We start from the raw sequence: 27,859 nt of genomic DNA on the forward strand, positions 1-27,859 counted from the left end.
ACTGCTTTTGAAGTTCAAGATGATGCATCTTTACTCCACAGGTACAGTTATACGGCGACTGTACCAAAACTTTGGCATATAGATTGTTCTCTGCAAGGATATTTCCTATACACCGATAACACAAACTGTAAATTTACAACAAATTTGGCTTAACATATTGACTGAACCATTAAGATTTTCCAGTACGATATTTGAATAATTCTATAATTTCTCTAAAATCATCAAAATACCGAATATTGAGTGGTACCGTTATATGGGGGGCTATAGGAAAACGTGGACTGACATAAGAATAAAAAATATCCGTTGAAATTAGAGCATTTAAAAAAAAATCCGAGTCATTTGGTGGCGAAACCAAAATGTGAACCAATATGGTCCATTTTCAATACATCTGAATAAAATGTTATCACCTTCTTAATTTCGTTCGGATGAAGAAAGTATATATATATTGTAGGGTCTGAAATGGATATTCTCAAGTCTTACAAACGGGAAGACACACATAATACAACCTCTTGCGGAGGGTACTATGGTGGAGGGTAAAAAAACAAAATGTCGAAAAATGTCTCATTATGGGGGTCCACAAAATATATACAAAATACAAAATATATGCCAAATTATATCTGAACCTCTAACCATCCCGCAATGGTTTATTACATAATCTTTCTTGAATACAGTGATATAGGTATTTGAAACCGTACAACCCGATTCTGTTTGGTTCCTTAGAATAGATAGGGATTTTTATAAGATTCAAATGATAGTTATATTTCCTATAACGATTCTGTAGATCATATTGAGTTATCTATCACATATTTAAGAATGGGCCTCAGTTAGGCATTCCATTTAACCTCATACATGAATTTTTCAACTTTTTTCAACAGAATTGGCTGTACATTCAAATATGAGGTATTAATTGAGTAGATGCGCTCCTTATTGCAATTTTAAATCTTGTCCCCACATAAAAATTATGCATGATTTAATATAATTTTAATTATGGCTGTGAAGCACAATAGGCTTACAGTCCGCCTTAAGCTATTTTGCAAGTGTGATGCTTTATATTCCAAAAATGCTACTCTTTATAAAATATTTAAAATTTCAAGTTTCTCTTATGGTAGGGACCGCCTACTATGAACTTTGCTAAAACTCCAAGTTTGTAATTTAATTCACAAATAATAACACGTTTTTGAGTTGATGGTTTTTTTAAGTAATTTGTTATATTGAATTGGTTTTATGTTTCTTTTTAGTTTATTTTCTGAATATAATTTGGATGCTTCTTTAAAACTTGCTGTTTCTTAATATTTTTCATTTGTTTACATAGATTTATTTTGTTTATTGATAAACTGCATTATTGGTGTTAAAACAACATAAAAATATTGTAGTTTTTTTGTTTTTCAAATTTATGTTGTATTTTTGTTTGAGTAGTCTAATCAAAATGTATTTTTCTTAATTTCATGTTTCAATTTTTTTCTGTTTTGTTGATTTACCTTATAAGGAAATTCTACTATCCTTAAATACAAAATACACAAGTTGTTTTCTTTATATGTTATCATTTTTTTAATTCGAAAAGAATTTTTTAGATGCTAGAAAATAGGTCAGAAAAAAAGAATAAACGCAAATTTGCAAAAACTGCACTTTGAAAGGCCAGGCATTAAAAGATGTTAAAATAAAAATAGAAGAAAATTATTATGTTTAAATAGTCTAACTTTATTTTATTCTGGTTTTTGTTGTTTTTCTTTTTATTAAATATATAAAACATTAAAATTGCAAAAAGAAAATAGTAACGAGAGTGGATAGAGATAAAGTGGTGGGGGGAGAAGACAAATTAAAATATATTTGAGATAGTAAAATGTTAAACAATTTCTGCTGTTTCGTTGTAATTAGACTTTGTTTGGGTGGGGGTGGGGCACCAACAAGGGGAAGCGATATAGAATAAAAAAACACAAATACATATGTAAACAGGGCAGTAGATACAAAACAAACAGCATTTGTTGAATTCTTAACATAAAACAAACAAAAAAACAGCGGGCATGTTTTCAGAGAACAGAAGCGTTTACGCCCACTTCTTGGAAAGAAACATTTTTGCAATTACACATATACAGCAGTGGCAACGGCGACAGTTGATCATCATTTACTTATTAAAATTATTTGGGTTTTTCTTTTGTTGTTGTTGTTGTGGATGAATTTATAAAATATTTATTTTATATTTTTACTTAATATAGTTTAGCAGTTTGTTTTTGTATTATTATTTTTGTGTTTGTAAGTAATTATATTCTTGATGGTTGGCTTTTGTTTGTTTTTTGGACAACTAAAACTAAATGTGTTATTAATTTAAAGTTATCAAAATAAATTTTAAAGCGAAATAAATTTTGAACCGTACACGACAAAAGGAAATGCCTTTCCTCGCGTGGCTGGATGATTTGTTTTTCTCCACAATGCCAAAAGGATGAAATATTTCACTTTAAGATCATTTTGAAAAACATACAAATTAATAGTTTAAAATAATAAAAAATAGAGGAGAGTGAAGGACAAAAAAAGTAAAATTTTAAAATTATAACTAAAAATTACGCGGTTTTACACTTTTTAGCACACGGTGGCTGAGGCAGCTGCTGCAGGTCAGCTTCTAGTCAATTGATGTTCAAAGGTTTAGCCTGTTCCCATGGGAAAACGTTACGGCCGAAATGGCCATAAGTACTTGTGCGCTGGTAAATGGGTTTCTTCAAGTCGAGATCCCTGCAAAACATGAATAGCAAAGCAATTAATTAGATGGATCCCTCCAAAACAGAATTCAATTCCAATTTGCACTTACTTGACAATTTTGCCGGGTCTCAAGTCGAAATTGTTTCTAATGATTTCCAACAATTCCTTTTGTGTTTTGTGAGAAGTACCATAATCGAAGACTGTAATGGACAGGGGTTCGGCCAAACCGATGGCGTATGACACTTGAACCAAACAACGTTTGCACAAACCAGCCTTGACCAATGATTTGGCTACCCAGCGAGCTGCATAGGCTGCGGATCTGTCTACTTTAGTGTAATCCTTGCCGGAGAAGGCACCACCACCGTGAGCACCCCAACCACCATAGGTATCGACAATGATCTTACGACCAGTCAAGCCGGCATCACCCATTGGTCCGCCAATAACGAACAAACCGCATGGATTGATGTGTACAATTGTATTGGCATCGAAATATTTGGCGGGAATGACTTCTTTGACAACTTTGTTCATCACCTCTGTACGTAAATCCTCGAGTGTGATCTTCTCGGAGTGTTGCATGGAAATGACAATGGTGTGGACACGCTTGGGTACGGCGGCACCTTGATGGAACGAATATTCGCAGGTGATCTAAAAAGGAAGGTGGATGAAGAATATTTTTTAGTCTGTAGAATAGCTTTAGTAGGTTTTCTATGTATTGTGGAACAGAAGAGGTTTAGGAGTTCTTCTATGTATAGAAGAACTTTAGAAAGTCTTCTATCTATTTAAGAACTTTAAGAGGTATTCAATCTGTAGAACGGCTTTAAAAGGACTTTTGTGTATAGAAGAGCTTTGTAATATCTTATATGTGTAGGAGAACTTTGGAAGATCTTCTGTGAATAGAAGAGCTTTAAAAGGTCTTGCATATATAAAAAAGCTTTAACAGGTTTTCCACCTATAAAAGAGCTTTAAAAGGTCTTCTATGAATAGAAGAGCTTTAGAAGGACTTCTATGCATAGAAGAGCTTTAGAAGGTCTTATGTGACTAGAAGATCTTTAGAAGGCCTTCTTTGAAAAGAAGATATTTACAAGGTCTTCTCTGAATAGAAGAGTTTTAGGAGGTATATTCGGAATAAAAGAGCTTTAGAAGGTCTTCTATGAATAAAAGAGCTTTAGTAGGTCTTCTATGAATAGAAGAGCTTAGAAGGTCTCCTTTGAATAGAAGAGCTTTAGAAGGTCTTCTATGAATAAAAGAGATTTAGAAGGTCTTCTAAGAATAGAAGAGCTTTAGAAGGTCTTCTATGAGCTTTAAAAGATATTTCAACAGAAATGAAGATCTTTTAAACGTGTCCAGAGAAACACAGCTGAATGTGCAGGAACAAGGTCCTCAAGGCGCTAGCCGTCAGCACTTGGGGTACGGACAAGAAACCTTGTTGACCTCTTATAACGCGATAGGTCGGTCTGTGGTCAGCTATGCGGCTCCAGTGTGGTCTGTGAATACTAGTGCTAGGCAGTGGAAGCACATTCAGACCTGCCGTGAGAACTGCGATAGGGTGCCTCCTCATGACATCAGTGGACCATCTACATGAGGAGGCGAAAGTCCTTGCTTCACTGCTTCAACAAAATAGAAGGTATTTTATCTTCAGATCAGAGTCATCGAAATCTGGACGCTTTTGAACTACAATTTATTTTCCAAATCTCCTTTACGGAACTTATGAATGCTTATGGTTCTTCTTCATCCCTATGACGCTTAAGTCGTCAATGAAAGGCGGTTTTATTTTGCCACGGCTATTTTTTCGTGCTGGACTCTATCGCTGCCTTTACTATATTTCTACTTTTTTAGGTTAAACACAATTGACCGCTGATCTTTGAGTAAAGGGACTGACTGATTTCATGCATCGAAACCCTTGCCCAAACTTATTTTGTATATATAATTTTTTTTCGGCAGTTATCCTCGTCTTTCAGATCAAAGGCATAAAAAGCTTGGCTCTTCTGCCACAATATCTTTTCTATCGGATGATGGATCTTCCTCCAGTCCTGTGGCGCTTTGTTTTCGCCACCTGTTTTTCTCCTTTCGGCACTATATCGCTTTTTCCCTCTTTTATTTCTAATTATTCGGGTTAACACAATGGACTGTTGATCTACGAGTGAAGTACTTGACCAATAAAAAGAAGGCAGTGGGTCCCTGTAAAAATTTTATGAATTATTAAAATGATTTCCTTACCTGTGTTTTAGAATCAGGACGTGCCCACCAGAAAGCACCATTACGGCGCAACTCGGCGATTTTCTCGTTCAATTTGTGTGCCAATACCACGGTCAAGGGCATGCATTCTTCAGTTTCATCGGTGGCATAACCGAACATAATACCCTTTATATCAGGAAGGGGAGAAAAAAGGGAAACGTTAACAAAAATTCAGCAAGATAAGATGTTAACTTATAGATAAATACACAAAAATAATATTGTTGTGAATTCTGATTGTTATTTGTGACAGGAGTTAGAGTTATTTGCCTGATATCAATCAGATACCACAACAAAAATGTTATTAACTACACAAGAGATTAGTAAAACAAATTAAAGCATAAAGCAGATGAAAGAAAGCCATGACAGATGGATTGATTAATAGGAAATGAAGAATTAGTAAATATTACATTTTATTAAACTAAACACTAAAATTTCCAACACCATGATAAATGAAATTTGAATGGTTCGATTTTGTGAGACATTAAAACTACAATATTTTTTTTTGTCTTTTAAAATCGAGCCACAAAACGAGAATTCTATTCAAACCAATATCCAGATATTATTATGATATACATTTTTGTTTTTGAGAAATTTGGAATTTTGGGAAACTAATTTTGAAGATTAAAAACTAAATATTACAAACACCAGGAATGGAAAAAGTAAATATCTAAGTTATGAAAACTTGTTATTTTCATAGGGAATTTTGAATCGAAATCTAAATCGAAATTAAATCAAATTTAGATTTTTTCTGTAAGAAATAACAAGTCTTTTTGTTGTGTTTCTAGGTAATGAGTGATTTAAAAAAAGTGAAGATGAGTGTGCATTGGCAAAAGAAAAAAAAATCGAATTAAGAAAAAGTGTATCAACAACCGAATATCATAAAGACGACAGATATAGGGCTAGCTAAAAAGCGGGCCTAGTTAGAAAAAAAAACTAAAAAAGAAGAGTCAGTTACAAACAAGGAAAATTAAACAGTTCTTCTGTACAAAGACGTGTAAATTGTTTCTATTTTTGCTAAGTGTTGTTTTGGAATATTTTACATATAGGTTAAGCACACCTGATCTCCGGCACCGATTTCTTCTTCAGCACGATTTACATGCACTCCAGCGGCAATTTCCGGTGATTGCTGGTCCAAGGCTAACAAAACGTTGCATGTCTTATAATCAAAACCTGTTTGGTGTTTTGTTTTTTATTGTTTATTAAGTTAAATTGTTTCATATATTTTCCGATAAATACAATAAAGAAAAAAGAAAGAAATGCACACCATTATTTAATTAAAATATATAAAACAATATAAAAATAATATATCATAAAATATCATCTTGTTCTTTGTTTAACCCAAAAATTCTGTAAAGGAAAAAATTCTGAAATACCCCAAGAGTAAAATACGACAAATAAAAATAAACACTCCAATATTGGACAATCACAAACATTCACATACCAAGAGGACGACAAACACAATAGGCCCAAGTTGTTTCAGTTTATTTCGAAATCTGTTTTGGTTTTTCTAATTTTGTTCATGATTTTTTTTTTTTATGGAATCCCTTTTGACGTGCATTAAATGAAAGTTATGAAAATTATGCATTAAAAAAATATATAAAACCTGTTATTTCTTTTAGCAATGTTTCTTTGCTGTAGAATTGTTAATGATTTTGACTGAATGACATGACAGGAGGAGGTAGTTTGTGAAGAAGTTAGATGAGAACTAGTCCCAATTTGGGAAAATAGAACTTCCAACCGTTGGATAATTGAGTCTGGAGTATTTTGGAAAGCCAGATTGGCACTAAAAAAACCAAAGTATCGATCACCTCAAGCAAGCGCTTCGCCGGGAATGGGTAAAAAACCGCAGAGCAACATTCGGGCAGCGTGTGATGGTTTCATTGGCCGTTTGAAGGCCATAATTCGTGCAAAAGGTGACCACTTAGAACAAATCTAAACTTATTCTAAAATTTAATGCTATTTCCGACATTTTTTGCTTTCATTCAATAACATTAAAAAAATGTAAAAATTATGGCGTTTGACTTTGTTGGAGTTTTTTTTTATCTCACCCTGTATTTATTCCATTCATAGACTGCAGATTTGACAAATTTTAAAATAGCTTAAGTGGACTACTTAATACTAAGAAAACATTACTCAGACTTATTTTCGATAACTTTCCCTATTTACGAAAATAAAATAACCCTATTCTTACACAAATAAAATGAATCAAAAATGTTGATGACATATTCCCCAGTTTGCGTTTTTTATCTTAAGTTGTTTTAATGGATTAGTTGTTTGGTTTTCGGTTTTGCGTTTTTTTTTAATAAATAATGAACATTTTCAAGGAATTAAGAAAAATAAATGTTTTGTTATGAATTGCCAACCATGGATGGTAACAAACAAAAAAAAAGGAAACAACGTTATTCTGAGAAAATTTATAGGCGCCACAGACAAACAAACTTATTTGGTAGAGAGATATACATTGATGAGGAGTATAGTAGAGTAGAGATGTTGAACCAAAAGAACAACAACAAAAACACACAATACCTGATCACCAGCGCCGACATCTTCTTGATCGCGATTAACATGGACACCGTTGGCAATATCAGGAGACTGTTGTTCAAGGGCAACGAGTAAATTTAAAGTTTTCCAATCGAAGCCTTAATTTGTACAAAATATCGGAAGGGTTTTTAAATTATAATAAACAAAAAAAATGTGAAATCAAAAAGGAAATCAAAGCCTTGGACGTTAAGTTATGGAACCCCCCATGGATTTTAAAGGAAAAACATACTATATTTTCAAATTTAAAAAGAAACAAAAGTCATATTCTCCTCTAATTTTAAAACCTTACCCTTTGAGGAATCATCATAGCCAATGTGTTTAACTGTTTCGCGTACAACCTTTTGATAATCCACCACAGCTTTGGAGGTAATTTCACCACACAACAAAATCATGCCAGTTTTAGCCACAGTTTCTGTAGAAAATAAATATGAAAAGGAAATGAATAAATAAATCAAGAATTGAAAAAAATTGTTTATTTTATTGAAGTAGCACACGCTTTGTCATGATGACGTATCAATAACACAAGTCTTGACGAGACTTTTTTTGTTTATCAACAAAGGGCCGAAGTGTTTATTTATTTAAATCAATTGAGAAGCCGAACTCAGACGCATAAAGAATCAAATTAACCACTGCTTGATATCATAGTACAGCGCGAAAACTTGCAATTTTGAATAATTGATTATTTGGCACAAGTTTTTTTTTTCTGTCATTGTAAGAAGGTATAATAAAAAAATTAAATTTTTCCAAACTGCCAGGTCAAACCGCTATCACAAACTAGATTTGAGATTTGTTCCACTAAGAAAGTTAAAGTGGACCTTCATAGGCAACTTCTGTAATAAGCCATTACAGAATTCAAATACGAAACGAATAATGTTTAGCTATATCAAAATACCGAATATCGGTAGTTTCCGTTATATGAGGGCTATACGAAGACGTGGTCCTACACCGACAATTGTCTGTCATAGGCTGTAGTATGCATTACGAACTTCAAATACCAAATTTGAAACAATTGCGGTGAATAATGTGCGCGTAAATCACCAAAATATCGAAAATAGTGAGGTACCATTATATGGGAGCTATACCAAAACGTGGACCTACATAGCAAATTTTCCAAGTCTTGCATACATAATATACATTTGAGTAAAATTTTATCAACCTACTTCATTTTGTTTGGATGATAGAGCGATTTCGACAGACGGACGGACATTGCTAAATCGACATACAATTTTATGCTTATAACGAATGTATATGCATTGTGTATATTTCGAGGTGTTACAAACGGAATTACAAATTTAATATACTCTCCAAACTATGGTGGAGGGTATAAAAATATTTATTGGTGCAATAGATATACCGGACTGATTTTCACCAAAGGAAAAAATTTATTGAATATTAAAAAATCTATACGAAGGTATAGATTGAAGGTATATAAAAATCTGAACCGATCTCGATAAAATTTGGCAGAGGTATTATCGAGCTGTATCTGATGTCCGGTGGTATCAAATATCCTTATTCTGGGATGTTAGGGATTTAAACACCAAATCGGATGAAACATATATATGGGAGCTATAGCTATATCTGAACCGATTTTCACCAAAATGTGAAGTACTTTCTTATGGGCTGAATTCCCTCAGAAATGCCAAAATTCAGACCATTTGGGCTGATATAAGCCATTTGGTGCACAATTAACCCGAAATCGGTCGAAGATATATGTGAGAGCTATATCTAAATCTGAACCGATCTTGATAAAATCTGGCAAAGATATTGCTGGGCTGTATCTGACATCTGGTGCCAAGTATCATTGTTGTGGAGTGCATATTACACATGTGAGGGACTTAAAACCCCAAATCGTATGAAACATATTAATGGAAGCTATAGCTATATCGAAAACGATTTTATCAAATTTGATGTACTTGCTTCTAGACAGAATACGGTAGAATGTGCCAAAATTCAGGTCATTTGAACAGATATTAGCCATTTGGTGCACAATTAACCCATAATCGGTGGAAGATATATATGGGAGCCATATTTAAATTTGAACCGATTCTCACCAATTTCAATAAGGTTCGTCCTTGGGCCCAAAAAAGTTTGTTTGGAAAGTGTAATTTCAATCGGATAATAAATGCGTCCTGCATTTTGTTTATAAAAATACATGGACTGACATGCAAAAATCGACTCAAAAAGTGATTCTATGACGATTCTCAAAAGAAACTATGGATATATCTCGCTTCCTTCTCCATGTTACAAACTTTTCTATTTAATCATAATTAATTTAGCATTTAATTTAGTTCAAAAGTCTCTAAATTTCGCCATTAGATTGTACTCTGAAGTAGATACATTTTCAATTTAATCGGCTTAAAATTGTAAATTTCAAATAAATAAAGAGCCCTTTCTTTCTAAACATTTCATATTGATAATGACCATGACGACATTGTTTAAAAAAAGTTGAATAATATTAATTACCACAAGCAACTTTGGCATCGGGATCTTGTTTTAAGTGGGCATCCAAAATAGCGTCACTGATTTGATCGCACATTTTATCTGTAAATAGAAAGAAACAAAGAAGTGAAATATTAGAAAATGTTTAAAAATATATAGAGAAACAGAAATACAATTGAACAATGAACATTTTCTGTAATGCAAAATTTTAACAAAAAATATACACATGACAAAGAAAATTTTGGGGGGAAATCTGCAACACGAGTAATCGCACGCGCATTCATAATTTCACATCATATGAAACATAGCTAGACGAAAAAGAAGACGCTACACTATAATGGACATATATATATTTAAATACACAAACAATAAAAAATTATGCACTCTTAGGCAATGGTGTGTATCCACACTGCTACGCGTAATTCAATGCCAATGTGTCTAGATGAAATAAAACTAGGAACAGTGTACTGTTCCCGCAACATATATGCATGCATATATAGACAATACATGTGTCGAGTTTGAAAAAAAAGTAAAAGATTTCAAATAGCATTTTCAAAATCACCATAATTTCATGATGATGCGACAGAATAGAACACCGCGAAAACGACATCCACACACAAGAAGGCCATTATTCTTCAATGTGATATATGTGTATGAAGAATATTGTATTCGGAGAGAACATAATAGAACCTTGTAGGACATGCACTTTTTTGATGACGTTGAGGAAAATATATACACGAAATAAAATGCCAAAAGAGAATGCACGTTGAACTAATTGTGGCACAAGCGCCAATTTGATATTTTCCGCGTTGAAATTTTATTATGTTTATTTCAAGATGATTTTTTTTTTTTTTTCAATTATCACTTTAAAACAAGACATTGCTCCAGACATCTAAAAAGAAAACAGACAAGACAATCTTTATGTCTGAAGTTGTTGAAATAGGAATGTCAATTGGGATTGCATTTTTCATACCCTCCACCATACATAGTATATTAAGGGTATATTAAGTTCGTCATTCCGTTTGTAACTCATCGAAATATTAATTTTGGACCCAACAAAGTATATATTTATTCTTGATCAGCGTAAAATTATAAGATGATTTAGCCCTGTCCATCCGTTCATCTATCCGTCTGTTGTAATCACGCTAGAGTCAAAATGTATAAAAATGGGAAGCTAAAATTTTGCACCAATTTTTCTTTTGTCTGCAGACAAAAGACCCATATAACGGTACCCCGATATTCGGTATTTTGGTGATTTTAACAACATTTAACAATGGCATTTTCTAAAATTCTACACAAGGAGTTCTTCGTGACTACTTTACCACCTGAAAAAGAATTGCCTACATATGTCCACGATATCGTATATCCCCCACATAACTGTACCTCCCGATATGTGGTATTTTGATGATTTATGTCACATTTTTAAATGGCTTTGTCTGCAATTCTACATAAGGTCCACGATATCGTATAGCCCCCATAGAATAGTGTCCCTTGATATTCGGTACTTTGATGATTTCAGCCACATTTTTCAATGGCATGGTCTGAAATTCTACACAAGGTGTTCTCTGTGAGTACTTTACCCCCTGGAAGAGAATTGTTTACATAGGTCTACACCGAAATATTCGGTATTTCCATGATTTTCGCGACATTATTCACAGGAATTGCTAAAACCTATGATAGAATATTGTCTATGCCGGAACCTCCCTTTATTCTGTATTTTGATGACATTAGCGACATTATTCACCGGAATTGTTTCAATTTTTTTCTTTAAAATCTTTCAAGTTCCTTCCGAATATTGGAGGGTATAAGAAGTTCGGCCCGGCCAAACTTAGTTGTTTTTTACTTGCTTCAGACTATAAGGGCAAATTATGGTTATTGAAAAAATATTAAATAAAAAATACTATCTTCGATAATTTTGTTGTTGTAAAATAGTCAGGCTTAATCCCATTATTGCTTTTTTTTATAAAAACGTTTGTTCATTAGTGAAGAATGATGGCAATGTTAACCAGGGGAATATAAAAATGTTTATGAATCTTGGAAATTAATTTCACAAATTTGTCAGACATTTCCAGAATTGTTAGTTACATCGGATTTATTTTAAAGATTTTTTTTTCTATCTTCTTTTTTTTTTTTTTGAAATTTTTTATTTTTAAAACTCAATTTCAAATTTTATTGTCTTTTTTCATAGTCTCAAAGTCTTCCAAACTGTAAGATTTCTTGTTCGTAATCTCTAGTCGTAGCATGTGATCAAAAAATGTATTTAAGAACAATGACTATAATTAGTAAATTCCATTTCTGTAGCAATATGTATACAACAAATGTATTCATATATGTAATTATAATACAATATAGTCCGGGGTCTAGTATTTAATAATTGTGTGGCCTGTATGTACATATAGGGAAAAACGAGTGATAAGACAGAAAATATTTTGCAACGTAATGCTACGTGCATTTATCCCCGTGAATTCTGAGAAGGAAGGAAATCATTATTTCATGGAAATATCATCATAACAACAAATATTGTACAGTAAAATCTCAATAACTTGGAATTGTAAGGGGACCAGTCAATCAATCTCCTATAATGATAATTTCATTAGGAATTAGGCAGTCAGAGGACTAACGAACTGTAACAAATATCATGTCTGCACTAGATTTATGGATTTTACTGTCTATTACTATTTGGGAATTTTTATTTTAGACAAATACTGTAAGAACTTTACTTCAAAAATATTTCGGTATAAAAAATAAATTTTAATTATGATTTTTTTTATACATTATAAAAATTATGAAACCATAACCTTTTTGTACGTTTAAACAGCGTTATCAATCTGATACAAAATTGAATGATCCATAAAGACCCCAGACCGTTCAATTATTCAAATTATAAAATTATAAAAAAAACAAAACGGAATCTAGAGCTCAAAAAGCTTTTGAAGTAAGACTCAGTGATATTCACACAGATGCAATAAACAAATTGTATTGCATTGAAAAAAACTGATAAAAGTTGCCTTATAAAGAATGATATTTTAGTTATTATCCTTTTGGCAACATTGGTTTAAACAGCGCAAGTTTTGGGTTTTGTTTCACATCAAACATCTTCAGTTTTGTTTAAATCGGTGAATAATGTATAGGGATTTTCCGTTATATGAGGGCTATACGAAGACATGGACCTTCACAGACAAATTTCTGTCTTAGGTTGTAGTATCTATTACGAATTTCGAATACCAAATTTGAAACAATTCCGGTGAATAAATAGATAGCATAACCATTATGTTTAATAGCAGCTGTATTCCTACGAGGCATTAAATCTATAACACGCTCAATTTGATCCTTGGGTATGCTTTCCCAAGCACCCTGAATTCTTTGAAAATTTTTGTGTTTATTTGCTTCCGAATCTCGCTTGATCTTCCTGACTACGATACTCCAAAGGTTTTCTATGGGGTTTAGGTCACATGACTGTGCCGGCCACAAAAAAACACCGATTTCTGACTCCCGCAACCAATCATTGACAAGTTTTGGTGCATATTTGGGATTATTGTCATGCTGAAACGCTCAAATAAGTCGAATATTTTCCTCAGCGAAAGAGAACAACGTGATGTCCAACACAAAACCGAAAATAAACCGATCCATAGCATCCTTTATTTCATGGATAGTCCCAAATCCATAGAAAGAAGAACAGCGCCACACCATTTTTGACCCTCCCTCATGCTTTACTGTACCCTTGCAACACTGCGGCTTGAGTCTTTCATTTTTTGGTTTTCTTACCGTAAAATTTTTCATGTCTGTGCCTTTAATATTAAACGTAGACTCACCCCAGAATAAAATGTTTGTCCATTGAGCTGGATTCCAATTAATATTATCGTTTCCGATTTTTTCTGATATAAATGGCTTTTTGATGGCTTACGGGCATGCAGACCAGCTGCCACTACTCGTCTACGCATTCATCTCGAGCCTACATCCAATGAAAGTTCTCTCCTATTTGTTGTTTGTTGTATCTCACAATTTGTTGATCAGTACGGGCTGAGGTCTTTCATGGCCTTCATCCGTTATAGACTTTTACTACTTATCCAGTTTCATAAAACCGACTTAGTATAAAAAAAAAATTTCTCGGAAATCATTTTCATAGTCACTGATAAATTAATTAAACTTTTTTTGGGCAGTACTTAAAAAATGAAAACAAACACGTGCTGTTGTGAAAATCTTCTCAAAAATGATTTATGACAAGTGAAATTGTTGAAGAAAAAGGCGATATATATAACAGTGAAAACAACTGAAATTGCAGCGATGACATGAATTTAAAACAGAGTTGTTTTTTTTTTTTTGTCCAAGCCAAAATCGGGTTAAATTACTTTTAACATACATTTTTGTTTTTTCATATAAAAACGAATTTTGTTTTAATTTTTTAAAAAGAGAATAAAGCGCCTAATTTAAAGCTAAAAAACTTTGTCATTTTCTTCATTTTTAAAAAAGTTACAGAGCATTCATGATCCTTGTAATTTCCGTTGCTTTTGTTTTGGCCACCAGTGTACATCTATCGGCAAAACCTACTGATACTATTTAATTTGTTTTCTTTTTATATTTTATAAATTGTTGAGTTTAAATTTGACCCTACTATCTGTTTTATTTTTATGAAGAGCACAACACGTGATATTTGTTATTCCCATACAATTCATAATTATATCAATTTTTTTCAAGAACTAGCAATTATCTGAACTACAACCCAATTTATATATGTCATATTTCACGAAATAACAAAACAAAACAGACTGAGAAGAAATGTTTTAAATATATGTAGGTATTAAAAAAATATTTTGCTAAAAGACATAATATGTTGCGCAATAAAATATTTAAATCAAGTTTAATGTCACAAAATATTATAATTTTCCAATTTTTTTTTTTTTTTTTTTTTTTTGTTTACGAAAAAAATCACTTTTAGAGTGATTTATTTTTTATTTTAACTGATAATGAGAAAGAAAATCAGCATCGAGACGAGGGGATTGGAATGGGGAGAAAGAAAGCAATCAATGTTTGTGTCATAATACAAATGCCGAGTCATAATATTGTTATTCAAAAAATCAAACAAAGATAATAGACCTATTTACGATTTACATAAAAACAACAACAAGAGCAACAACAAAAGGTATATATAGTAAGCTTGTAAGTAGAAGATAAATCGTCGTTTAAACTGAGATTTTCGGAAAAGAGAGCCAAAAGCAAATTGAAGAAAAAAAAACAAAATAATATAGAAAGACATGACGAATACCGAAAACACGTGGTTCCGCCAAAACAGCACTTGGAATTGAAACCACATACAATACAAACGAATATCGCACACGCTGCTTGCTCTACAACTTAAAAACGTTGTCAACGAGATACTATACAAACAGTGTGCCCAGAAGGTGTTTGGAAGATTTAAAATGAATCACAAAGAAATACATATGTGGAAAAAAGGTGTCAAGAATAACCAAATTTTGAACACCCTGTCTGACATCTATTTGTAGGAAACCCTTAACCATTAGTTTGTTATTCCGTTTGTAATTACTGGAAATATAAATTTTTAACCCCACAAAGTTATATATTCTTGATCAGCATAATATTCTATGTCGATTTAGTGATGTCCGTCCGTCAGTTCGTCCGTCTGTGGAAATCACTCTAGCTCTAGCGAACGAAATGAAGTAGGTTGATAAAATTTTACTCAAATGTGTATTATGTCTGCAGGACTTTTGGTATCGAAAATGGGTGATGTAGGTCCACGTTTTGGTATAGCCCCTCCCTTGGTACCTCCCGATATTCGGTACTTTGATGATTTTAGCGACATTATTCACCGGAAATGTTTCAAATTTGGTATTTGAAGTTCGTAGTGCATATTACAGCCTATGACAGAAAATTGTCCGGGCAGGTCCACGTCTTCGTATAGCCTTCATATGACCGTACCTCCGATATTCGGTATTTTGAATATTTTAGCGACATTATTCACCGGAATTGTTTCAAATTTGGTACTTGAAGTTCGTAACGGATGCTACAACCTATGACAGAAAATTGTTTGTGCAACGCCACGTCTTTTTTATGGCCCCCATATAACGGTACCTCCCGATATTCGGTATTTTGATGATTTTAACGACATTATTCACCGAATTTTTATCCAAGTTTAGCATTTGAATATTGTAATGGTTTATGATCTATGCCTATGCAGGTGCACGTCTTCGTATAGACCCTAATATAACGGCTACATTCGGTATTTTTAAGATTTTAACAAAATTTTTAACGGATTTTATTTTGTTTGAAAATTGACAAAATCGTTCCAATGGGGCGGGTATTCAAAGATCGGCCCGGTCGAACGTACAGCTTTTGTACTTGTTTATAGGCAGAAGGTACTAAAATAATATCTATGTATATAGTAAAACCAGAGAATGTTTTCTATTTATACAAAATCTTAAGATAGTATTGTACCAACAGAGAGGAGACAGGTTCTATGTCTTTAAGATCCATACTATAGGGCACATTTTAAAGGCTTTCATCTGTAGAAGATATTTTATATATCCTCCTCTGTAATATATATTTTATCTGTCTGAGAAATATGTTGGTCAAAAAGAGACGTAAAAGGTATTTTTTTAAGTCAGGAGATTTAAAAAAGGTTCTATGATAAGATCCATTAAAACTCTTCTAACTGTACAACACGTTTTGAAGGTCTGCACAAGATCTTTTATATATCCTCAATCGTAAAATATATAATTTATCTATGTTATATTTGCATAAGAAATATGTTGGTCTATGAGAAACGTAAAATGTATTCTTTGAAGTCATCGAGTTAAATCCAGTCAGAGGTCATCCATCTACAGAATATATTTAGACTGTGATTGCATTTTAAATGTGTGTGTAAACTTTCATTTGACACACTGTGTGTATATTTCACATCGGTATGTTAAAGAAGGTATTGTTTATATTTCGCTTCTTGCACGTTGTTGGCCCGAACAAAAGTAGCAACAACAGCAGTTTTAGTTTTCAATTAGAGCAAAAATAAATAAAACGTAACCAGAATTCACAAAGACTGGCGCCGAAAATAAACTTCATGATGGCTATGTAGATAGAAATGAGGTATGGCAAAAATAATGCCTCAACAATTTCAAACATAAATTGAAAGCGATCGTTCAGATTTTTTTATTATAATTGGTTTAGATGGAACAATTCATCTATGGCTTTGCTGCCACACTGACGTCTTAAATTTCTCAAAAGGCTAACAGGGGTTTTATCTAAATATGACGAAATCCAATTGCCCTTTTTTGACATCATAGTCTCTCATATCCTCTTTCTCAGCATTTCAAAAAAACGTCCCGCTTATAAGAGCAGAGGCAAATAACATTTACTTGTTTGTACAATCAGTTATCGGTGTTCTGTTGTTTTGTATTTCTCCACGAATTGCTTTGCAGGAGAGCCAACAAGTATTGAGAACGAAAGAAAATGAGAAAAAAATAAAAATCTTTTGAAAATAATGGAGGGAAGCACATGGTGCGCATGAATGAGATATGCGTGTGTGTCTTCTGGGGTGACCAGACCCGCCAGATGAGTATGGATGCACTGAAGGAGGGAGGCTTATAACACCGTGCATTTTAAAAACAGTTCTATTTATTATTTTTTGGAATGATTACAAATGAAATCGATTGGGTTATAAATAATATTACAGAAAATATAAAAAAAAAACATTTACATTTTGTTTGACTCAAACTGAGAGCAACGAAATGCACAATCTGTTCAGTTTGACAAAAATGCTTAATCATATACAGGGTGAGATGAAAAACCTGCAACCAACTTCAAACTGCTGTAATTTCCAAACCACTCGTCCGACAGCTGTTAAAATTATTTCAGTGACAGCTCATTATATTGTTTACAAGCGTACAAAAGCATTTTGGTGAGAACTTTCCAGAAAAAAAATTATTTGTGATGGATTTAAAGCGTGACAGTGTGATTTCTTTATATTTTTCTGGAAAACCACGAGTGGTTATAGTTAGACCACTCCAGCATTTAAATGTGAATAAATCTTTTGTTTCTCGTACCATCGCTCGTTACCGTGATACTGGTAGCGTAGCCCGACGAAAAGGAAATGGACGGAAGAAAACAGCAATATCAGCGGAAATGATTCGAAAAATAAAGAAGCGACTTGATCGAAACCCGCGTCGCACTGGCCAAAAAATGGGTCGCGAGCTGAAGATATCGCAACATTCCATTCGGTAAATATTGGAAAAATTAACTCTGGGTAAAGCCATTGAATTTCCAAAAAGTGCAAGAACTTACACCACAACAGAAAGAAAATAGACTCAAAAGAGCTAAAGCCGAATTTGGTTTTATCCAATGAGAAAACATTCTTTGTCCAGTAGTTTGTAAACAAACAAAATGAACGTGTTTACTTGCCAAAGAGGTCAGCTGAAAATGTGCACCTTCGGTTGGCCACCAGAACTCAAGCGCCGGCTATGGTGATGGTGTGGGCCGCCATAACAGCCGATGTTTTTGTCTCACCCTGTATATCCTGTACTCCATAAGTGACTCTCATTCCATTTTCTTTTCAATTTTTAGTACATTTTAGTATTTCTCGTACCCTTTTAGTACGAATTTCCAAAAACCCATCTTTAAAACACTCCCAAGCATCAAGACTATTTTTATCCGTTTCGTCTGGGCTAGATCAGTCAGTCACTACTATTTTATATATATAGATTAATTGTACAAACATTCTAAAATAAAATAATGTCAGGAGATTTGTAACTCATAATTAAATACGTATATAAGTGTCTGACTTCAAACACGTGTTTCAAAAAATTCTATAAAAAAAATTCTATTTTCGCAGATGTTTTAAAGAGAAAGCATGAAAGCGAGTATCAAATTAAAAGCTCTCGGAAATTTAAACATTTCGGCAATTACTTAGCTTAGCCACTAAGAAAATAATAGAAAAGGTTAATATATTTCAAATACAATAATGATACAATTAACACGTTTGCCAATCAAAATCATTTATATGGTATGTTCATAAAAATCATTGTTAGTTTTCATATTCATTGATCGGGCAATTTGTAGCAATAAACAATCAGCTGCCACATTTATGGTTCAAGGTATAAAATACATAAATTATCTTTAAAAGGAGTATACTATTAAAAAATAATAATAATTTTGTTTTTTCCTGCTACCTTAAACCAATTCTAATTCAAACTGGTCCATTTATCACGTGAACGTTTTTTGAAATTGTTTTTCAAATTACTCTTAATCTACATACTTAACTGCTTTATCTAAGTATATGATATAAAGTTACAGCAAAAAGCCTCTCCAAAAATTATAGCAAATTAAGGGTTTTTATTATTTCAATAATATTGATTAATGGCAAAGAAAATATACGTTTAATAAAAATGCAGAATACATTTAATTTAAATTTAATTGTACATTGAGTAAACTAAATACTTCGGCATGCCCCCAGCAATTAAAAGTATGTCCCTCTTTAAGAAAATTGCTTAGTTTATTAGGGTTCTAAGATTTGCCTTCATTTAAACACACAATATAAAAATAATAGAGCTGGGTAAAGATAAACTTCTTTCTGTTTATGCAAATGTTTTCATGGATGAAATTAAAAATAAAATGGGAACATGTTTGATTTTCTTAGATTTGAGAATTAGCGACTTCCTGTTTTCAATAAAATTTCCTCAATATCTTTCTTATATTCGAAAAACATATGATTGTTTATCCTTTGATGGACACTTTAATTCCATCTTTTCTCTCCCTCTCTCTCTTAGTGACCCACACAATCTGTTTCGCCTTGCATCCAAAACACACAATTTGTCATGAGAGCGAGGAAAAAAGAAACGCGCGCATACCACTCTGACATTTTCTCCAACATAATGTCGGCAAAAAAAGTGAGAGCATAACATGCATATTGACCAACAATCTCCTGGTATACATTTAGACAAGACATTGGCGGTTTTATTATGATTAAGTTTGTCAGGAGCAAAACGACGACGAGATGAAATTTAATATAAATATAATATTTTTTTATTCACAGCCACCAGCCGATAGACAAGTCGCCAATACAGAAAGAAAAAAAACTAAAAACAAGGAGACCACAAACAAATACCCAAACGCCATTTTGTTTGAAATAACATAACAAGAGATTGCCACACACTAAAAACAAAAAGACAACAACAAAACTGCTATGGTACGCAATTGTTTGTGTCTGGAAAGGTATTTAAGCTTGTTCCTTTTTCGAACTGTCAACAAAGAGACCGACCACCGATACAATAATCTACCTTCTGCCATTTGTTCTTCTTGGCAAGTGGCGTATTATAATTTGTACAACAATGTTGAATAACAAATACATTTCAGGAACGTCGAACAAAAACGATTGTTTAAAAAGATGTCTACCTAGCTCAGAGGGGCTTCACCGATAGGACAAAAAGTCGAATGCCTCGAACAGAGGACCTTAAGGGGATTTTACAAAAAAATGGTAAAAACGTTTTAATCCTATAAAGCAAAAAGTTGTAAAAATAGCGAAAATGGAGATTATTCCAGGTTCTGAAACAGAGAAAATGAAATAAATTTAACAAAGTGTTTTAAAAAATACGAATAACTACTATTTGAATTTTGTATTCCAGACATATATAAATATGAATGGAGGGAGTAAAAAATACAAAATATTTGCAACAAAAATGTTGAATTGTATAGGTAAATAAAAACAAGCGAAAAAACCGACGCAATCTATATACGGTCGTGGTCATACACAGATGTATTTCACCCAACCTCAATAAAATCTTTGAGAAAGAAATCCTTTTTTGAAAATGGATATCAGAAAACCTGGAGAACAATGATTGCATTAAGCTTTGTTGGGTTCCAGGGTTGATGAGACTCTGGAAGTTTTCTAGACTAAAAGTCTTTTAAATATGCTAATTTTCTCCTAATCACAGGGGATTCTTCTATAGAGAAGCAGTCTAAAAAGTTCCAATATATACAGTTAGCAGATATTTTCAAAGTCTAAACTTCACGTGATCCGAAAGTCTTTTTTGTTTTGAAAACTACAATAGAACTGTCTACGTCTTCTTCATTCATAGGAATACTAATCCATAGAACAAAAGCTTTTGTCCTAATATACCTGTATCTTGTTCTTAAGAGTTCCTGCTTGAGGCATATTTTAAATTTCTACTTAGAATATATTTCTAGGGAATTTCTTAGGATTGGAATCTTTTTGAGGTCTTTTCAGAAAGATATATATTTTGAAATAGTTAATATTTGGATACCTTTATAATCAAAAACAAATAAGCTGGCGTAGGAAAGATATATTCTGGAGAAAGAAGCTTTCTTAGAAAATCATAATCTATGGAATGAATTTTTGTAACCATTTCATATAAAAAAGAAAGAAGTCTACTTTGTCTTTACTTTGAATAAGGAAGTCTTATATAGAACGTGGATCTTCTTGACATTATTTTATGGGCAAGAAACTTCCATTGACAGAAAGTATTAATGGGGTATAAAAATAAACAGACAAGACTGGATACAAGGATCTTTAAAATATAGGAAAATTCCTTAAAGTTCTCTAGTAGAAAATATTGCTACATTGGCAGAAGGAATTTCTCCTGATGACAACTTTATGGGCGCAGAATTTCTGCAGACTTTCCAAGACTAATATGCTTTATACTTCTCTCCTCCACCTAGGGAATCTCCAATTAAGCTCCTACAATGGAAAATCCCAAATATATCCCAATGTTTGTACATTTCCAAAAAAATATTAGATTTATTTTCCAAATTCCTAACGAATAAGCAAAGGCTACAGTTGAGGCCGATCATGTGATACCCTACAACATATTAAATATAAGTTCAAAAATTCATTGTAATGTATCTGTATTTTGTCGTCATTACATACCTCCGTTCAAATCTCTAACCTCGTGCAAAATTCCCGGTCGATTGTTCTTCAATTGTTATCTCTAGAATTGTTGGTCCGTTGCAACCCCTAAATATCCTCTCCAACAATAATAGGCTACTATTCTTAAACCTATCGGGCCATAAATGAGACCTGTAGTCTGATTACACATTACATGGTTACACGGACGGACACACATGACTAGATCGATTCAGTTCGGCAGATCCATAAATTATATCCTATGTCCAGGACCAATATTTCGAGGTGATACAAACATATTGCCCCAACTAAGCTTATAATACAACTAACCATTTGCATCGTGGGGTATAAACATCATTTGCAACTCTCAAGGTCTCAAGGGTTTAATTGAAATCCTATTTGTGGTATGCCCCTGGTCCATATTTCTATATTCTTTCCCAAACATCTTTCACACCAAATAAACGAATATCCTCTTAGTTATGCAGATTTCCCAAAATTATATAAAAATTCCAATTAGAAAAACAAATAAACACAACGACAAACTTACCTGGATGTCCTTCTCCTACGGATTCGGAAGTGAAAAGGAATGATTGACCATCTTCCATGTCATATTGGGTACCATTGCCGTTGACACTGCAACCGTTGGCATGACCGTTTGTTAGAGTAGCTGGCATATTGATTGTTTGTTGTTGTTGCTGTTGTCGTTTAAAATTGTTTATATATGGTTATTTATGTTGTAGCAGCAGCGGTCGCAGACTGTATTGGTATGATGTTGTTGCACAGTTGTTGTAGATACTTTTGGACAAGCTGAAGAAAATGAATTCTTTTTTAGAGATTTGATTTTTCTTGGTTTTCTTTCAACAATATAAATACAAATATTTCATATATTTAATAAACTAAAAATAACTATTTTCAAAATATAATTGATTTTTCTCAAAGTGACAGTATTTGTTTATGCTTTGTGTTGTTGTTGCTGCTGTTAGCCGACAAACATTTGAACGTTGTTGGGGAGAGGGATTGGATTGAACTGTGGGGGGTCGCCGCCGCCGATGCGGTGACTATATTTCACAAGGAAAACACACTTGAAAAAAGAGCACACACACTATATTTTTTTCTTTTCGTTTTTACTTGCTTTGCTTCAAATTTTCTTTTTTATGTGATATTTTTATAGAACAGACAAAAATTTATGTAACTTTTCTTTTTCGGTGAAAAATATATCTTCGCACTTTTCAGTCTTTTGCAAATTGACTAGATACGTTTTGTATGAAACTTTTAAATTTTTGCACTTAAAATTGGCCAGGAAATAACTTGGGTTACTACCCAAAGCTACTACTTTTTTGAAATTCTTCCGTACACAAATAATGGTGGATTTGGTTCCTTCTTCTTGTTCTCCTCCAGAGCTAGGGATATTTGAAATATATACGCGTTGTTCTATGTTTGTGTGCGGACAGACAACGTTCTGTGTGTTTCGCCACAAGAAGACAGGCACAGGCAGGCAGATGCAGAGAAGGCAACGTCCTCACACCTCGAGGTTCTAAACGTAAAAGAGCGCACAAATTTCACATTGTTTTCATTTTATACTCTTCTACCCATTTTCGTTCACATATGCGCCGTCTCCAACTAGCCAGCCATTCGAAATGTCCAGACCGACAGACGGATGGATGGCTAGCAGCCATAGCGGGGTATTAATTGTTTGAGTGTTGGGTTATTAGATTATATTTAGTCGTTATTTGTTAAATTCCTTGAATATTCCTATTAACTAAATTCCAACCAAATCCTAAATCCAAATTACCTGGGAATCTGAATTTTTATTTTTGTTTCATATAATTCTTGTAAATGTGCGTTTCAAACTGCACATGTTTTTGCCAATTTTTATTCTCTGAGATCTGTAGTGTGTGAGTGAGTGTATGTGTGTTTCTCCATTTGACGTTTCTATCGTTTTTCTCTTTCTTATCGATAAATAACAATGTGCATGATATTGAGCGTACAGAAATGTACGCCATACGCTGTGTCAATGATTGGTCTGTTCCAGAACTGCAAGAATGTAAATGTTTTTACTACGATGATGCAGATTCTTTAAAATGTTGCCGATATCATAATCGTAGTAAAAACTTTTACATTCTTGCAGTTCTGGAACAGACCAAGTGTAAACGTTTTTACAACAATAACCAATTTTCCCTTTATGATATCGAAAAAATTTCAAAAATAGTAGATTCTTGCAGCTTGTGGGACAGACTAATACTTGCAGTTCTCTTATATTCTACTCACAAGTTATCATGCGTTCAGGTAGATGCATCAACGCTTGGGAACATTGATATGTAAACATTTTCAAAATGTTTTTTTTTTTTGCAAAAATAAGTAGGTTTTTTATGTTTTTTATACAACACCAATCTGAGGTTGTTATGATATGAATTTTTTACCATGGCACAATGAAAAAAAGGTAACCTCATTTCAAATTAACCTTCCCAGCTCTGCAGTTTCTATAATTTACCTTGTCAAATTTCAATGCATAAAAAACAGTTCCCATCTCTGATTTTGTATGTATACAATGGATTTTTTGAATATAGAGTTTGACAATGAGATGTTTTCAAATGTATAAATTTGAAAAAATTGTAAACCTATGATTGCATGACCTTACCTTCTTAGTTCTACCATGGTTTTAATGAATTTGAGTAACATTTCATTGACAATTTTCAATTTCAAAATTGGTTTGACAGTTCATTGACCAGCAGCCATAGTAGAAGAATACAGGTAGTGCATCGACCCAGCTGCTGGGACAATGAACTGTCAAACCGATTTTGATATTGAAAATCGTGAATGAAAAATTATTGAAATTTGTAAAAATTGTTAAAAAATACATATCATTACAACCTCCGATTTGCGTCGTATAAGAAAATATATAAAAATCGACTTATTTTTGACAAAGCACTTAAAAATGTTTGACATATCAATGTTCCCAAGCGTTGATGCATCTACCATGCCAGCAGCTGTGTCTCAAATGTAAATTCCATAGCGTATTCGTCAAAATTATCCACTGGATTTATGAATACGATTTACGTGACGTATACGCTATCGAATTGAAGCAAAATTCTCGAGACAAGCATGGTAGAAGAATATAGGTAGACGCATCGACACAGCTGCTGAGACAATGAACTGTCAAACCAATTTTGGAATTAAAAATGTTGAATGGAAAATTATTCAAATTTATAAACATTGTTGAAAAACACGAATTATAAAAACCTTCGAATGACGTCGTATAAGAAAACATATAAAAATCTACTTTAATTTAAAAAAATATTTAAAAATTTTTGACATATCAATGCTCCCAAGCGTTGATGCATCTACCTGTATCCTTCTGCCATGGAGACAAGCGTGAAATAAAGATTATACGCCTGGAATCTCTTTCAAAAATGTAATCTAAAATGTTCAATATTACAATTTCATAATAAATAATAAAAAAAGAAACGTGAAAAGAACAAATTTAAAAAGGAAATATTTTTCATTTAATATTTTCATAGAACAAGAATCGTGTCCCTGATATGCCATGAAATTGAAAGATTGAACAGTTAGGACTATGTTTTTGCGAGAACATCCAGGCATTTTATTCATCTTTCGCGCTATATGACTCATTTTAAAATTTTTGAATAATTCTGACAGAAAGGTTTATGAAGATTTATGTAGATTTATGAAGCTGTTTTATCTTCTTATTGGGTAAAGCCATGGTATAATAAAAAGGTAAGGTAGAGCTACCAGCTTATTACAATTGTTTGTGTCCGACTTCTGTCAAATTTGTGTAAATTGTGTTGTAAAATAAAAACAAAATATTTTCAAAATCAATGATTGAAAGAAACGTACATTGCGGGGTGCGTATTAATGATATTAGCCGGTTTTCTCACTAAATTGAAAGATAGAACATTTGGATCATATTTTTTAAATAGGCATATCCAACTATGCATCTTCTTAAATGACTCAGTTCAGTTTCGGCCCATATTTTAAACGTTGTCACGATGTCTTTTGGAATAAAAAAACGTATATATCTTTTCATGTTAAAATAAAGAAGGTAACGTCATTTCAAATAAGACTATCCATCTCTGCATTTTCTGTAATTTACATTGTCAAATTTCAATGAATACAAAACATATTTCCATCTCAGATTTCTGGGATTTACAAATATAAATTTTGACAATGATATGTTGTCAAATGAATCATTTATAAATATTGTAAACATATGATTGCATGACTTTACCTTCTTAACTCTACCATGCTCCACCCTTTGTTTCAATCAATTAAGTAATTCATTGTAGAATTAAGAAGATAACGTCATGCAATCATTTTTTACACATTTTTTCTCCAAATTTGTACCTTTGACAGCATCTCATTGTCAAAATATATATTCATAAATCCATTATGTATGCAAATCATAGATGGTAACATGTTTTTACTAAAATCTAATAAAATTGAATTTAAAAGCGTTGCCTAAAATTCGACGTAGCGTACATAAATATTTAATTTCCTCACTAGTGTAAAATCTTTTGTACGTCCGTATTATCCAAATACGCCAGGTCCATATTTCAGAGTCTACCAAACGAAAACGTTCTTATTATTGAGACATTTTTTTCGATTCACCTAATTGTAATACTTTCTATGATGCAAAGATTCACATTTTTGGTATTAAGGTCGGAATAGATAAAACGCTTTTTTATTTCCAACCATGGCAAAACAATAAAGGTAAACTCATTTGCTAAATTTAATATGGCAATCCTTTTCCGACGAACTCGACATTGTCATTTTTTCGTATCTTAAATATTTTCGTATGTCGAGTGGCAAATTTTACAAATATAATAAATAAACTTTTATTTTTGGCATTCCTTTTCACATGAGAAGCCAGCCGATGATTTAAGCCAGTCATAAAGCGTTTTATGTATTCCCATTTTAGCTCACATATAAATACATATGTTTAAAGTGTGTGGTGAAAAACGTCGACTGAGTACGTCGAATTTTAGGCAACGCTCTAACCGATAAATGACACAAAAAAGAGGTTACCATGAATTAACTGTACAACGAATTAAAAAACATATAATACGTTTGAAGCAAGCGTAGAATTTATAAAACACTATTTTTTTGTTATGTATGCTTCCTGTAACAATAAAGCTTAAGGAGCTGCTACGAACAAAATACAGAAAAATTCGAAATACTGGTCTAAGTGACATGATCGATAGTGTGTAGTCAACTTAAAAGGCTTCCATTTGACAAGTAACAGCTGTTCGTGTTGTATAACCGTTTTTTACTTTCATATTTTTTTGCACAGATTAATTGTTTCATTTTTTATACAGAACAGAATATTTTTATGTCTATAAATATATAAATTTCACAACTACTATATATTTTTTCCAACACTTAAAAATGCCATAGAAAACTTCCACAATTTTGTATTTTTTCCATTAGAATAGAATTTTAACAATTTATGTACATTTTCACTTTTGTATAACAAGACAAAAAATAATTTAAAAAAAACATGTGTAATCAAACAAAAAATTCAATGAACTTTATTGATCGGGAAGCGTTGTTCGACAGATAAGACAAGCATGTTTTTGAACTCTTTCACATGTTAATTTATAGACAAAACGTGCTGATCGTTATCTTCGAATAAATAGTTTATATAACGGGATATTTTTTACAGGATCCTTTGTTTTTATTCCTCTTGGCAAGAGCATCACATATATTTTCACAGTAAAAAGAATTAATAATTTTTGTCTCAATCATACAAAAAAAAAAAAAAACAAATCACATGTCCTTTCACAATTCCACTAAACAATACACGATACTAAACTTTGAGAAAAATTCCTAGAATTCTGATAGTTCCAAAAAAAATCTTATTGCACATTCAGACTTACTTCTCACAACGGCAGTTTAGTATTAACTGTTTGAAATCCACTAATTTCAGTTTCATTTATAACATGCGGAAAATACAATATTAAACCCTGCTCTATGTGGAATGTAAAGAAAACAAAATCAGATCTTCGTTAAAATAAAGCTTATTATCAATGGACAAAAGCCGAACTCGGCATACCGAACACAGAGATCAGAGAT

The 27,859-nt window shown here is 32.6% G+C and overlaps 1 protein-coding gene across 5 annotated transcripts; it reads right to left on the minus strand.

The window, feature by feature from the left end:
- Positions 1-1,186: 1,186 nt before the first annotated feature.
- On the minus strand, positions 1,187-27,799 carry LOC101898767 (S-adenosylmethionine synthase). 5 transcript variants are annotated; one of them, XM_011292166.3, is made up of 8 exons: positions 27,664-27,799; positions 22,317-22,576; positions 9,931-10,008; positions 7,757-7,879; positions 5,984-6,096; positions 4,909-5,052; positions 2,801-3,336; positions 1,187-2,724 (listed from the first exon to the last, which is right to left on the minus strand). In XM_011292166.3, exons 2-8 carry the CDS (start codon positions 22,441-22,443, stop codon positions 2,619-2,621), a joined length of 1,227 nt encoding a protein of 408 aa, XP_011290468.1. In that variant the 5' UTR covers positions 22,444-22,576; positions 27,664-27,799; the 3' UTR covers positions 1,187-2,618. The 5 variants fall into 5 exon arrangements, with proteins under 5 accessions (XP_011290468.1, XP_011290469.1, XP_005178441.1 ...); XM_011292167.3 differs by lacking the exon at positions 27,664-27,799 and adding an exon at positions 23,562-23,717; XM_005178384.4 differs by lacking the exon at positions 27,664-27,799 and adding an exon at positions 23,124-23,322.
- Between the last annotated feature and the right edge of the window lie 60 nt (positions 27,800-27,859).

The sequence above is a fragment of the Musca domestica genome, unplaced genomic scaffold (assembly GCF_030504385.1).
Source record: "Musca domestica strain aabys unplaced genomic scaffold, Musca_domestica.polishedcontigs.V.1.1 3, whole genome shotgun sequence".
In the NCBI taxonomy this organism is placed as follows: domain Eukaryota; kingdom Metazoa; phylum Arthropoda; class Insecta; order Diptera; family Muscidae; genus Musca; species Musca domestica.